This window comes from Homalodisca vitripennis, chromosome 1 (genome assembly GCF_021130785.1).
Source record: "Homalodisca vitripennis isolate AUS2020 chromosome 1, UT_GWSS_2.1, whole genome shotgun sequence".
Taxonomy (NCBI): Eukaryota; Metazoa; Arthropoda; class Insecta; order Hemiptera; family Cicadellidae; genus Homalodisca; species Homalodisca vitripennis.
In genome coordinates this window covers 39,480,317-39,495,702 of record NC_060207.1, presented here as the reverse complement: position 1 = coordinate 39,495,702, position 15,386 = coordinate 39,480,317, and the positions used below count along the sequence as shown (strand labels likewise).

At 29.6% G+C, this 15,386-nt stretch overlaps 1 protein-coding gene across 1 annotated transcript in view; it reads right to left on the bottom strand.

The window, feature by feature from the left end:
• The window catches only part of LOC124360140 (apolipophorins-like), a 52,822-nt gene extending 45,884 nt beyond the window's left edge, over nt 1-6,938 (bottom strand). The window contains 3 exon segments of the mRNA XM_046813495.1: nt 233-423; nt 1,970-1,999; nt 6,792-6,938. Of these exon segments, the coding sequence (XP_046669451.1) occupies nt 233-423; nt 1,970-1,999; nt 6,792-6,858 (288 nt within the window). The 5' untranslated portion in view covers nt 6,859-6,938.
• Nucleotides 6,939-15,386: the final 8,448 nt, after the last annotated feature.

Sequence of the window (15,386 nt, the reverse complement as noted above, 5' to 3'; positions counted from 1 at the left end):
AGTCCTGTAGATAATATTTCTTAACATATTCAAAAATAAGTTTTATTTAAAAAAATATAATTCAATGTTGTGAAATTATTAAATTACAATTCTTATTTTGTATTATTGAATTTTCAGTGGTACAACTACTTTTAAAAAGTGGTTGCTTAAAAATTTAGTTAATTTAATTGAAATTTATATTAGTACATAAAAATATTACAGCAAGTTTGTGAATCATTAGACCTTTATTTACCTTTCCATCTGGTCCTTTAACTTCTACGTCAGACAATCTGAGGACATGCTGACACTTGGATTCCACAAAGACTTCAGCAGTTGCGGATATTCCAAGTGAAGTGACATCATCTGGTGAGCCAGGGAGCTGCGTTACTGTTGATCCTTTCAGATGGTATTTGTAAACCTGTCCAGGCAGGAATGGACCTCCAGCTGAAGTACAATAAAAGTGATTAATATTTTGTGTGATTCGTCTGACTATGTAGAAAAACAATAATTGCATGATCATACAGAATATTTCAAAATTTTCTCTACATATTTTAGAATAATTTTCCATGGCCCAAGAGGAGCCAGAAAGTAAATACAACAATTGGTTTAGTTTTTTCCTGTCTGACTGCATGTTAATTCTTACTTTTAAAACTAATCAATGAACTTTAATCAAACTTTAGTTCAAACACTTTATGTTGACAGGATCTATTAATAAACAAATTCTGACCAAATTTGGAAATTAAATTTGCTGTTATCAAAAATATTAATATTTAAATATTTTAAAAAGTACCAATTTTACAAAAAAGTGACAAAATTAACATTTTGTAAAATATGTTAATTATCATCAAATCAAATGACACTTTAAATAATGAAATCGGATAACTAATAACTGACTTATATCAATTTGTATGTCAAATCTTAAATTTCAAAACACTCTTCCTTACACTGATATGTTGTAATGACTAAGGAAACCTTTGAGCACGGTAATGTTGATCAATTTAAGGTAGGGAAACCGTGGATACTAAATGATCTAAATTAGGATTCCACCCATGAAATATTTACCTATCCCTTATTTATTTATTTCACCCCAAATACAAAAATATTTACTTTTTTAATTTTATATCTTTCCATGATTGAACTTATCTCTCTCTATCACTGTTACTTTCAAAATTAAGGCTTATGGTCACAGTAAACTGCCACAGGAAATTATAATTGGAATAGATTTATTTCACTTCTGCTTTATATATTATAACAAGCCACCTTTGTTGGCAGTTCTTTATCACTGCTAAATTATGACTCACTTGTTCTATGAAATTCCTACTGTCTGGATTTCTTTTATGACAATTCCCATTTCTATTAATGGCAATAGAAAACTAACATATGAACGCTATAGTACAAGAATGAAGTGGACAACTCAGGAAAATTCAGATGACTAACCACACCAGTCGAAACGTGGAATGTCCAACATATCAAATTAAATGACAATAAGTTTTTTCACAAAAAACAATATGTCAACCTGTTCTATCTTATAATGCATGGTTTTTGTCACAGTATGTGCATTAAGGCATTATATTACTATAAATGCCTTTTATTATTTTGATGAGTTCATGAAACATTCTGAATAAAACAGTTTATTACAGTAATAAAGTGATTGGCAATTTATGACGTTTCTATATAAATATTTATAATTTTTACAAGTTAAGCGAATACATATTATGTTTTATATTCTTAAGATAATTTAAATCTTCAATTTTTTTATTATTTTAACCTTCATGCATTGCTTGATGTTTGTAACAATACAGTTATTATAATTTATAAAACACTACTAAAAAATCTTTCGGTTATTAAAAACCATTCAAAGTAATAGAAAAATATTATGTACTACAACCAAAATAATTGAAAAATCTATTTATTCTAAATGATAAGAACACATATATACATTATTATGTATAGGATTATATTCTAAAAAATAAGGGGTTAAAATACTTACCGCCTCTGCAATTACGCTTACAGGTTGGATCTGAAAATAAAAATAAATTAAATTAAAATCAGATTTTGATTGATTTAAATACAAATTTTAAAACTGACTGAAATATCATATGCTTGCCAAAGTGAGAAATATTATTTATTTTCTCATGGTGCTCATTTACAGTGAAAAGCTGTCACTTCTCACCTCACTGTCAGCTGAAAAATTAGTTCTGATGACAATATAGTTTTTAATATGCTTCGGTTATCCTATTAAACCGAACAGTCTATGAGGAGATATTACATCCAATGCTAAAATCTGTAGCCACTAGAAACATTGTAATTACACAATATCAAGCAGCAAACAATAGAAATATTGATTATAAATACTTTACAGAAAAATATTAATCATGTAATATTGAATCATCACTGAAAATAATAAAAAAATACCCAACATTTTAAATGTAATTCATAAAAATAAGGCAATTACTATAAAATTGAAGTGGATTACGACTCTAAACAAAAGCATTAGAATAATAGTGTTACATTACTGAACTAGTTTTACCAAACAAAATTTTTGGCATACAATTCTCACATGAATTCAATGTCTATTCTCTTGAAAGTCAAAAGCTGAAGCTACTCCAGTTTCTTCTTGAACAAATGATTTATGAAGTTCAAACTGCCAAATAAATAGAAGACTTTTGTAAAGTAAATCCTCTTAAAATGAAGATTTTTGTAATAAATTAATGCTATAATAGTTAATAATACAAGTGAAATTTTATTTATGAGCCATTTAATGCTTATAAAAAGAGTGAATAAATAACTTTTGAATCGAATGGAAAATAGTACTTACTGGTATAGATGAAATTTTAATCTAATGAGAAAGAATGAAAAAGAAGGGAGAATGGAAAGGGGAAATTAAAAGAATATTCAATAAAGAATAGAAAATTCTTGAAATTGAGGGGAACGTATTCTATAAACTTTTTGTGTGAATTTATGTAGCACTGATCGAATATTACTACACTCTTTATACATGAAAGTAAAATAAATAGAGCAATGTATAAATATATCCAGGAAGGTACAATGACTTTATTTCACAAACTCATGAGTTAGTTTACAACTAATTCCTTTCAGAAACCTAAAGCTCTCTAAAGTTTGAAAACCATTTAAAACGGCATAATATTAATGCAATGTATTTTTGGAATAATAACAATACGGTAAATATTTTTTGAATTTTTACCATTAGAATATGACCAATAAGTTTTGTTGTGAGGGTTCTAATAAAGTCTGGCATCTATGTCAGAATCATAGAATACACAATTATCTGAAAGTTTATATCCCAAATAAATAAAATAGAAGAACATTTTGACGTATAAAATTACATGAAAGTATTTTTAATGTGCATACACACAATTTTATGCCCATGAATAAATAATTTCTTGTATACTTTTATTAACTGTGAGTAGGACTCTATCTTTAACTGAACTTAATAGTAAAGTTTAATAGTATGGTGGCCAAATTATAAAGCTAAAATTTTTTTTTATACTTTACTATAAGTTTTTATCTTAAATGTATTACACATTAGCATGGATTAAATACATTCTTTACTGAGATATTTAGTTATTTAATTATAGAAAAGAGCAAAATCTGCATAGTTCGCACCAGGTTTATTGATTGTAAAAGACAATAAATATTCAATACAAGAAGGCTATCAACAAAAGATCCAAGGCCAAAGGCTAAGATGACTAATCAATGAATTAGCATAAATATTTGAACCAAGTTCATTAATCATTAATTAAACTAAAATAAGGATTACTTAACTCAATTTTAAATAACAGGGGAGCAGTAGCCAAAATTATTGCTTCTATATATTAGATAATCTACAAAACAAACCTATTTCTGTTATATACAATATATGGACCAAAGTAATTATTTGTCACAATAAACTTAGAACCCAAAAACTCCTTAGCATTGTGGTGGATCCTCCATCCTCTTAGGTACTTACTTGCTCGGAATTCTTGGTGTAAGTCTAATTGTTAAATCCAGATATATATCTGTAGTTATATAGATACTCATATGTTACCACTTTCTTACTCCTTTGTAACCTAAATTCTAGTGCTAATACATAAAGTTATATTATTATCTATTTCTGGACTGTTGAGACCAAGCTTCTTTAAAATATGCTATCATCCTCAGAAGGCAATATGTGGAGATAAGTCGCATTTTAATAATCACTTGACTTGGCTTGGTAATATTCCACTGAAAATTGAATAAATCCTTTATTGGTGGTTCATTAAATATGTTGCTTTTTTGTGAGTTATGTAGCAAATATTATTGGAAAAATGGCTTCACAGAATCATCGTTTAGATCTATATAGTGTGTATATATATATATATATATATATATATATATATATATATATATATATATATATATATATATATATGGATATAAGGTGTTCGAGAGGTACAAAACTTGTTAAGGGGGTATGAAAGTTCCATTAGTCAGCACGCACTATGGTGCCTGCCGCAGTTAAACACATTACACTTGCGTTATGAAACCACAATTTCCATCTCACTTTTTTGTTTCTTGGCAGTGAAACTATACAGAAAGCTTCAGTAGAGGCTATAAATATTCTTTTGTAACTATAAATATTATTTCTTAATATTTACAATACTTTTCAGAATATTAGAGCAAATCAATCAATATCAATGGGTACACCTGTGTGCATTTGCAGTGCATGCACTTTCCTCTATCTTCCTATAAAAACCGCAAACAACAAAAATGTGGTTATTGAACAGGAAGCTTTTTGTGTTTTACTATTTGCAAAGATTCAATCTGTAGTTACACTTCAACAAGCACACTAGCAGTTTCATTGCAATTCTTGAAGTGATATAACATCTGTAGACGGTATCATCAGTTAGAAAACATCAAATGTTTTGGTAAAGCGGTGAGGACAGAATAACCAAGAGTTACTGAAGAATGTGATGAATGAGTGACAGAGTCTCATGTGTAGCTCCAAGAGACCCGTTTGATAGATTAGTTATGAGAGTATAACGTTTGTGTGGAAGGTTTTAAGAAGACACTCTAATTAGCTACCAGTCACACATCTGAAGTTCTGATCACTTCTACAGGAAGTAAAACATTTATGGAGTTGAGATGACACAGTTTAAACTTTACTCTTATGTTAAAAGTGGTGCCTCAGATGCAGGGCTGACAGTTAACAAGTGTACCTTCATAAGGGCAAATTTACAATCAGTCATTAACAGTTTCCAAACTCTATAGCCTTTGGTTGAATGCAAGCTTCTCAAATGAAATGTTGCACGATGACGATTTTGTTGATCGAATTATAATCTGTGATTACGTCGATATTCAATCGACATTTCTTCTTTGAAATATGAACTCTTATATGAGTATCTGGGAATTACCATATTCCCACAAGGTAAGTAGTTGGAACAAGACTCCTCAATATTGAATACTGTATTGAGCCCAAACAAATGGTTAAATGGTGTGTACTCAGTCTAAGGGTTGGCCGCCGAAGTTTCTTATTTCTGGTTTCTGCTATGGCTCTCTCTTCCTAGTTTTATCATCTTACTTTGCTCCACTTCAGACTCTGAATCACCTAATATTCTCATGTTTGATCTATATTCATCCGATCTGACACCAGCAATTTTTACCTCGAGCTTCATAAAACATTACATGTAAGTTCCTCCATTACCAGTTGACCAACTAACAGTTAAGAAACAAGATTGAAGCAGATGTTACAATTATTCCAAATGTTCAATACATAGGAAGAACTGTATCATTGGATGTATGATTTGTGCCAGTTAAATTGAACAATTGCAGGAAAATCAAGTCAAATATCATCACCTTAAAACAATGATATTCATTTAGAAACTCACAGTATTGTACAAATATAAATTATTTGGAACCGAATTGAAATATCTTTGACCATTAATCAACTACAACCATTTATAATAAAGAGCTTAAATGCAATGTTTAAATCAGAATTTGCATAGTGTAATAAATTTAACAGTTCTATTGGTATTTTGATTTAAAGTTGTTATCTCAAATTGTTTTAAATGTTTAAATTATTTTATAAAATAAAATATCTGTTGACCTAGATTGGCGCTAAAGGAGTAACAATTTATTAAACCATGCAAGATGATTAAAAATATTTATCTGGACTTTGGTTCAAATGGCATACTTCTTGAGTTTCAAGAAAAAAAAAATGAAGTAACAATACTAAACAGAGTATTGAATTTGTTTGACTTTTTTAGACTTTTAGTATTAAGTAAGTAAATAAGCAAAAGTGTATACATTTCAGAAGATTGAACATTCTAACTGAAGTCTTTTAATTAAAATCACGCATTAAAATAATTCAAACAAGTCTTTGTTTCTATTTTTTGTTTAATATAGAAACTTTTACTTAATATCTGCAGCACCCTGCATACCCTGTGTGAAAACTCAAATTTCTACACTTTATAATCTAAGCACTGTTCCCTTTATGTAAGGATGTGGTATAATTTAAAACATTCAGGAAACCTTTTATAAGAAAGGTTTTCTTATAACTTTTCCATTAACAAATATAAGTAATGTTTCTATTGAAAAAATCATATTTTACTGATCCCCAAGGTAGATTGTTAATAATATCCTTTACTACAGAACAATCAGTTAGAATTTCACTGAATATTATTAAAATAATGATTTATACACAGTTTTTATCAAACTAATTTAAAAAAAAGTCAACAGTTAAATACAAACAATCATCCACAGATGTTTTAAAATTCACTTATCATCAACATTTGATGAGATCGCATTAATTAAAAATAATAAGAATAACTTACTTGCAAAAGAAGAGACATAGAAGCAGTAGAGCAAGAGCAAGCAGAGTGCCCCCCGTGGCACCTCCATCGTGATGACACAGGACACTGACACTGAGAATTGAGCTCTGGCAGCTTTATAACCTCTCACTCACAGCCTATCACTGAGCAGAATCTGTTGGCAGAGAAAGGAACAGTCTGGCAAACTCTAGTCTCTAGCGGTCACTGTACAAACACTTACTAGATCTACTTGTTGTTTGATGATAAACTAAATACTAGTTGTTCATTCGGAGTTATACGAAACAGTATTTAAGATGAAACATTCTCCCTAATAAATGCCATCTTCTTTGCTGAGTATAAAATCTTTGGTATTTCCTGACAGAAGACCTTCCAAATACATTTACGTTCTAAACATGTACAATTTTAATACTGTGAATATTTATTTCTTAAATAATTGGTTTACGTACCAAAAGATACACCTTTCTGCATTTGGTAACTTACAATGAAATTTAAACAGCATAATCTCTGTACAAATTTGTTTAGAATAACAGTCAGGGTGTTTTTATGCATTAATATGCACAGTACTTAAGACAAATGCTAATTCAAATGGTGTAGTGGTTTTATCCACTAAGAATAAACTGGAAACACAATCTTTAGGATAACTTAACTTTAACAAAACAAGCTGGATTTTTGTTTTGTGCAAGCCGACATACATAAAATGTTTGAATTGTCCCTTAGAGCACTAAATCATTATATAGTTTTATATGAGAACACACTTTACATTCAACAAAGCCCGCTAATAGCAAATCAAGGATTAATGGACAATATAATATTGCTCTTTTATTTATAATGCTTACAGGATGAGCTGTAGTATACTCTGCAAATCCTTAGAGTACTAAAATCCTTAGAGTGTATTAGTGTAAAATAAGAACACACTTTACTTTAATCACAGTCTGCCCTCTGCATATTAAGGGTTAAGAATAAAGACACGAAGAAAACATATTTCTCAACTGTAAGAATTTAACCTTTGTATTGTATATTAAATAAATGAGTAACTATTTTATAATCTCGAAACTTAAAAAAAAATAGTATAAGAGTTCAACCTTTATCGCCATTTATTTATGGATGATAGATAACCTTGAAATTTCTAGTATAAATATGAATAAATTATTTATTTCCTCCTATTTAAAAGTTAACAAGTGCTATATAAGAAGTACAGAAAGGCACAAGGATTAATTTTATTTTAATATAATTTTCAACATCTAAGAGGAAAATAGGGTTACAAAGGTGAAACTTTTTAGGAGTTCCAGCACTTGATACCTTCCGTTTCTAAAGATTTTGACTTTATAGTAAGAACAAAATCTTAACATTGAATAGATATGATTATATTATGTGATGTTCAGTGAATAACTGTAAGCACACAATCAGTTTCAAGGTTAACGATTAATATATTGATGAGTAGAGCTATCCATGGCCATACCCTGTGAGGGACAGGCAGAGGGCAGCTTTCCCACCCCTCTAAAGGCAAAAATATTAAATGGTTATGCGCTGATGATACACAACAAAATGAGGTAATATGAAAGCAAATCATAAATTTTTAATCACACTAATAATTGTATGAAAAATATGTATCTATAGCCATATATATTTTTAATTTTGGTTTCATTCATCTTTTTTGTTCTAAAATGTTAAAAACTGAACAACCCTCTTTCCCCTACCAGCTTTTTTTAGAGTACTACTATTCAGCCATCTGATTCACATTAGTGTTACATTATCTTTTTGCTTTCCTCTTGATTTTAAACTATTTTACACAAATATATTGTTGTATTTTTAACCATATGTGTTGTGTTTTACGAGACATATTTTAAATTAACTATTATTAACCTAATTTATACTAAAAACAAAAGAATGTATTAGAATAAACTAGACTCTAACAAAATATGATTATTTGTTTACAAATATATGATTAAGGAAATATTAAATACCATACACTACTAATTAGTATTATAGAGACCTGCTGTATTTCTATTATATGATGAATAGTAAAAAGTTTAAAAATACAAAATATGTATCTTTGTTGTTATATTTCATAATAAAAATGTATGATATTAGGTATGGTTACATTCAAAGTTTAGAGTTATCTAATATACAATATATGTTTGATATAATTATTTTTAGTCTCCAAAAATTATATGAAACCCACTCATTGTTTGTAAGTTCTCTGTGTAATAAAGTTTAGAGCATGTTTTGAAAACAAGCTAAAAGAATAAAATAATGTCTCCTACATGAAAACAGATTCATAATCCCATTCAGAGAGTACTAAAAATGTGTATTAGTGATTTGAATGAATGTGATTCAATAAAACAAAGTTTTTGGCACATAGTTAATGATTATTTATGAATGAATTACCCATTCCATATTATTTCCTATAAATATTTGAAATGTTGTGCAATTCATTTAGTTATTTGAAGTACATTAAAGTCCACAAGAACATTTTTATTTAGCACATAACATAACTCGATGCCATTACAGTGTTATAATAGTAAATTAAAGATTAAAAGTAACTACTGTATATCCAGTTAATGAACAGTATTATTGGAATAAACAAATAAATATCTCCACAACCATTTTTGTGCAGATCAGTTTTAAATTTGGACTAAAATAATAAAAATAAAACTAAAATATAAAAAATGAAACCTTTTTACTTGTCAATGTAATGCTTGCATCCACCATCAATACAACTAAGCTGTCTTAATGCAATGAGTTTCTCTTACCCTTTTCACAAGTGAGTTCAGGAGATTCTGGAGTAGCAATGGTTTGGAACTGGCAACTTATCATTAGCAGTATTTGGTCAAAGTACAAACATAGTTACTCATTGAGTACATGACATTAGCCAGCTCAGCAATATACATAAAAATGCTACAGAATATATTTTAATTTTTTACTTTCATGTGTAGCTTTACTTTCAAAACAAATATTTATATTCTTCATATTCTCTTTTTAAAAAACATATGTTTGTTATTTATATTTTTCCATTCATTGGTATCACTCTTATCTTGTTTACATTCAGTGTATGTGTCAAATTCCCACACGTATATAACCTTCATTGATACAAGATTGCTTATCAGAGTTTAAAAAATATTGATTGCAAGTATTTACTTACTGTATTTTTTTGTGTGACAGATTCCATTCTCCAACAATTGTTAGTCGCTATCTCATTATTGGAGGGTTTCAAACTTACATGTTTTGTATGTGTGGGAAAATTCCAAACCACTGCAAGTACAAAATTAGATGTGATAAAGCTTTTCCTGTGAATTCCAATAATATTATACAAATGGGAATCAATTTGATGTCAATTATGAACAAAGAGTGAATAAAGAAAACATCCTCGTTCAAAAATACCTTGGTCCTGCAACCAAAATTAATAGGTATCATATTTGTTGTAAGATTCACTATTCATTTAGTACATACTAACTAATTAAAATTATAAAAGAAATAATGATAAGCAGGTATCGCAACACATTACTGTTGTAACTACTATTACTATTTACTTAATACATATATTCAAAGAAGAAAGTAAAACTGTACTAGTTAGCAGCTGTTTTCTCCTAATTGGAAAACAGCCCTTCATATATGGCCTAGTATTGGCCATGTGGACAAAATATTTGAAGTTATAGGAACATATTCTAATTTTTAAATATCTGCCAAATTTCTACAATGACAAATTTTGAACAATCTTTTTTAAATGCCATTTCATTTTATGATGCGTCTATTGCCTATAAGTTTTGGGGTAAATACTAAAAAGTACTTGTAAGCTAGATTTGGTGAAAATTTATTGATTTAAGAGTTGGCAGATACTTACATGGAAACAAACACACCCACACAACTACAGAAAAACATTTCCAAAAATTTATTTTTTCAGTTTGGGGTTCCAAAATTAATTTTTTGACTACGAACCTAAATTAATTTATTTGAATCATAAAACATTCTTCTACAGTATTCTTTGGAATATGAAGTAAATTAATACAGCAAAAATCTGTACACTTGTAAATTGTGAACTGCAGATAGTATGTAATGAATTTAAACTGCCTCCCTTCAGATTTTGCAACTGCATTGCACGTTAGTAGTAAAGTATTGACTGATAAACAAGTGTAAGCGCATATTGAAGTATGATGATGCACACAAGTTCTAGATCTAGCTTTCTTTGTGCAATAAAGATACATGTATACTGTTTTTATTGTTCAAGAGTTATAAATCTCTATGAGTCTTGTACAGATATTTTTGCAACTTTAAGAATTTTTATTCATATTTTTGAAATTGAACTCATGTCTTTTTGCTAAAACTGAATCTGGCTTGGAGTACATTAAGCAATATATTACATAGTATTACCAATTATGTTTCCCACACCTTTGTCTAAACTAGACTGTTTGATCAATCTAGCTGTTGAGAAAATAAATCACTTATAATTGCAAACAATATGTTTATTCAACAGGACAAGGGGGGGGCTATCTTATAAAATAATAAAAGTGACAAACCGGTTCTGATCATTATTACAGTTACAATAATGAATTGTCTTAGTCCTTTTAGTGCCAACGTCCTGTTTTATCGGACGTTCTAAAAACCTCAGATGTGTTAGATTAGACACCAAGTTCCTACCATGCTCAAAATAAACTTTACAACGAGAACAACAAACAATTTGTTTGAAGTACTTGCTTTACATTGACAAGCTAAAGAATGAAATTTTAATATTTATCCATTACCAACAACTGTACTGTTGACTAAACATTACCCTTTTCAAGAATAAGCTACTTCCTTTGGTCTACAGAGACACCAATTTAATCACATTTTTTTAAAGTACTAATACTCCTTAAAAATGTTAAAAAATGAAAGTACACCTGGAAAATGAAAATATGTACTCTTATTTTAATTTTAATACAATGTAAATGAAAACAGTACATCTAAAATGGTTCTGTATTTAATTATTTTTTGACTTTAAATTTAATGCATAAACAAAATCAATGCCCCATAGGAAACTACCAATAGTTGAATACTTACCATATCCTGAAGCTTGGGCCATTTTCCAAATGTTCTACCAGAGTCAGAGTTTTTTGTTAGTGTATCTGGCCAAGGATAATTTCCCAGGATAGTATTGTTAACCTTATACCCAACAAGGAGGGCCAGTTCATTGCAATCCAATGGCAGATCATGTTGTCTGGTCTAACTTACTTTATCAGTACCAGGCCCACCAAAAAAACATTTCCTATCCTACACTACCAGCACAACTCTTGTCTGTGTCTTCACTTCCATCACCCCTGGGGCTGGCAGTGTGGTGATTCTGCTACTGTATGGGAAAGAAGGGTTTTACTTGACACAGACCATCAGCAGATATATAGTCCTATCTAAGAGGAGAAAGAATGGAGAATTAGGAAAAATAGGAAATTAGACTAAGAGGAACACCAAGAGTGACATGGGAAGATCTTGGAAATATTAGAAGTCATTGAGTATTAGAACATAGAAGAGCATTTTGATGCTTTGTTGGTAAGACCGAAGTCCAACTAGGTTTTGAGTGGCCACACGAGTAAGTAAGTAAGTTGAACCCTAAACCACACATTCCTTTAAACTAGTTACTTTATTACTTATTATAAACACCTTATTATTGTTTTTAGTATTTCTACATATTTGTGGTATTATAAGAATGAATACAACTGTCACACTAATGGGACTGAAGATTAAGCTATCCAAACACCAGCAAGTAATATCAACTGCATTATACATGCATGATGTATGTATATAAAGTAGTACATACTAATGATAGAAGAATAAGATCAGTGTATGTGTTAAAACTACCTTTAAGTCTGTTAAAACCAGTTGCATTAATTTGATACTTTTCTTTATTTATATTAGATTGGGTTTGAAAAAAACTATCAAATTGGTTGCAGTGATGTTCCTATGACCTTCACAAAAAGAAAAGAAGTCAAACTGAACAAAAACTACGAGGCACTGACCTATCAGTCTGGCCCTTATCCAAATAATACATTTGCAGAATAGTTAGTAATCTCACCAGCCTATCTTAAAGGTCAGGATAGATATGAAAGCAATAAATGGACTAAGTGACTGATGGGACAAAGCACCAGGTTATAGCTTCTATTAGTCAATTGTCTTCTCCCCCTAGTCAATTTGTACACCATCCCATGCAACAAGGTCATGTTACACTCATATATTGCCTCCAACTCTACCATTCTATATGAGAAATTTGATTTCTGTATCCAATGTCAAAAATATTAATGTGCATTTTTAATGATTATCGAATTTACTTATAATCTACTAAGTTATATATAATAATCGTAATAAAGTCAGTGTAAATAAAATATGCATTTAATAAATTAATGATTTTACAATATTAGTGACTATGTTAAAGTTTTTAACAAAACCCTATTTTTATATAGTTAAATTGCTAATTTTTTTAGTAAACCATAGAGACATGAAAATTTTTATATTCTTCAGTTTTTAAACCTGTCTGGTTGTAAATACATGAGTATATCTCGAACTGATCTCGAATCCATCAGACTGAAGATTTGATTTAAAATGTACTGTATGGTACTTTAAACAGTATTTACGTTCTCATTGTATAAAAAATAAACAAAATGAGGCTACTACTACAATAATTAACACTGCATGTCAGTACAGAAATGTAATTGAATCCTATGAGGGGATTCATCTTTCTTCATTTATGACCTGACAAATTGATCATCAATGCACATTTTGTTTTTCAGGTAATAACTAATGATCCTACTTGTGAGATTAAATAAATTCTCCTTGGATAAATTTCTTTTAGTTTATTTACATTAGTGAGTGTTCAGTTCATTTTATAACTATATTTTTGCTCGGCACTTCTTACTCAAAGTGTTGAAATCAATTACATTGTAGCAGGATTAGAGTTAGACATTTATTGCCTTTGAAAAATTATATTTAGATATAATTCTCTCCATACTTAAGTTATTTTGCAGACATTTAAAAGCCAATACCACTTGATTTAGTGATTCGGACAGGATGTGGTCCCATTAATTTCAGGTTAATGAGACTCTACTGCAGTTCACATTTCATACTACACATTTTTATGGTAATTTTAGACTGTATCTAAGCTTAATGTGTATATGTGGTGATGTAGTTGGATGGTTTTGTGTGTATTTATTTACTTATTAGCGTAAATTAGGGGGTGGGGGTTTAGAGAATCAACCTCCGTCAGAACAAAAATTCAAAATTGACACCCACAAATTGTAACACTTAGTGTTACTTTAGCACTTAACAATTTATTTCCAAGTTGTCTGGTTTTATATTTTGAAAAATAACAAAAAGTTACACATAGAGAGAATCAGGCATAGAAGACAGATGTTCTATTATTTTCATGCCATTTTCCTTTAAAACTCAGAAGTTTGTATAACAGTTGGATGAAGCATTCTCATGGTGCAACATTAGATCTCTAATGATCAAACCCTGTAATACTTTTGGCAAACACCTTTGAGTGTAACAACTTGCTACTCTACTCTTTAATATGTGCATTAGCCTTCATCAGTCCAGTGGTCATAAAGAATACAGATTATGAATATATTACTTTCTTCATCCAATGTTGTTTCCTCACCATTGTTGGAGTAGGCTCATCTTAAACCATCATCCGTATGTGGCTCTCCCCAAAAAACCGGAACATCATGCTATGTAGAGGACAGTTATATTACCCGTAAAAATGTTAGAAATTATTTGATGGCTACAGCATTAAACATTTAAAGGGTTTGCAGGCTGATTTTTACACACTCAGCTGTTTGTTTGTCTGCAAGACTCCCAGCAAGCAACAAGATTTTTTGATTCCTAAAACATTATGCAACATTGTTTTCACTACTGCAAATCCTAGCTTCAAATCACAGCTTAAGGTGGAATTTCTGTCCTCTTCATTTATGCAATGAATCCTTTCACTATCCATGCATTTTTGTTTTACAATATAAATCTAACATTTCTTATTTCAGTTCTGATTTTGAGAAATTCAATACTACACTTTACTACACAGTTTATGTATAGATTCCTGTTAGCTCTGTAATACAACCTTAAGATTACTTATTTAAATTCTGATTTAGTTACATTCAATACCATATTACCACATTTAATTTGAATAAAGATTAATAGAAGTTAATGACATGGTGTTCGTCATTAAGACACGTAAGAGTTATTACTCACAGGAAATAGAGGACATTGTACTGTGACCTTGTTTGTGTATTTGTACTATCTGATTGTGCAAACATAAACAGATAAGGCAATTAGTTTATTGAAGATAATGCTTGGAATAAGAGACAAAGAATGCAGTAGCCTCCTTATCTTCTTAATTTAACCAAGGGCTTAATTATTTTCTCTACAGCATGATACAACTGTAATAATACAGGACTAATACTGGATTTCTACTAGCAGTATTGGATTGATAGCAAGCCCTTGCCTATATTGGTGGTTGTGTTTAAACTTGAAGGTGTTTATAAATGGTGAAAGCAATTAATCACCAATTAGAAAAATCACAAATACATTTATTTTCTGATTTCTCCAAATTTATTATTATTAATAAAGAAATTAAAATTATTT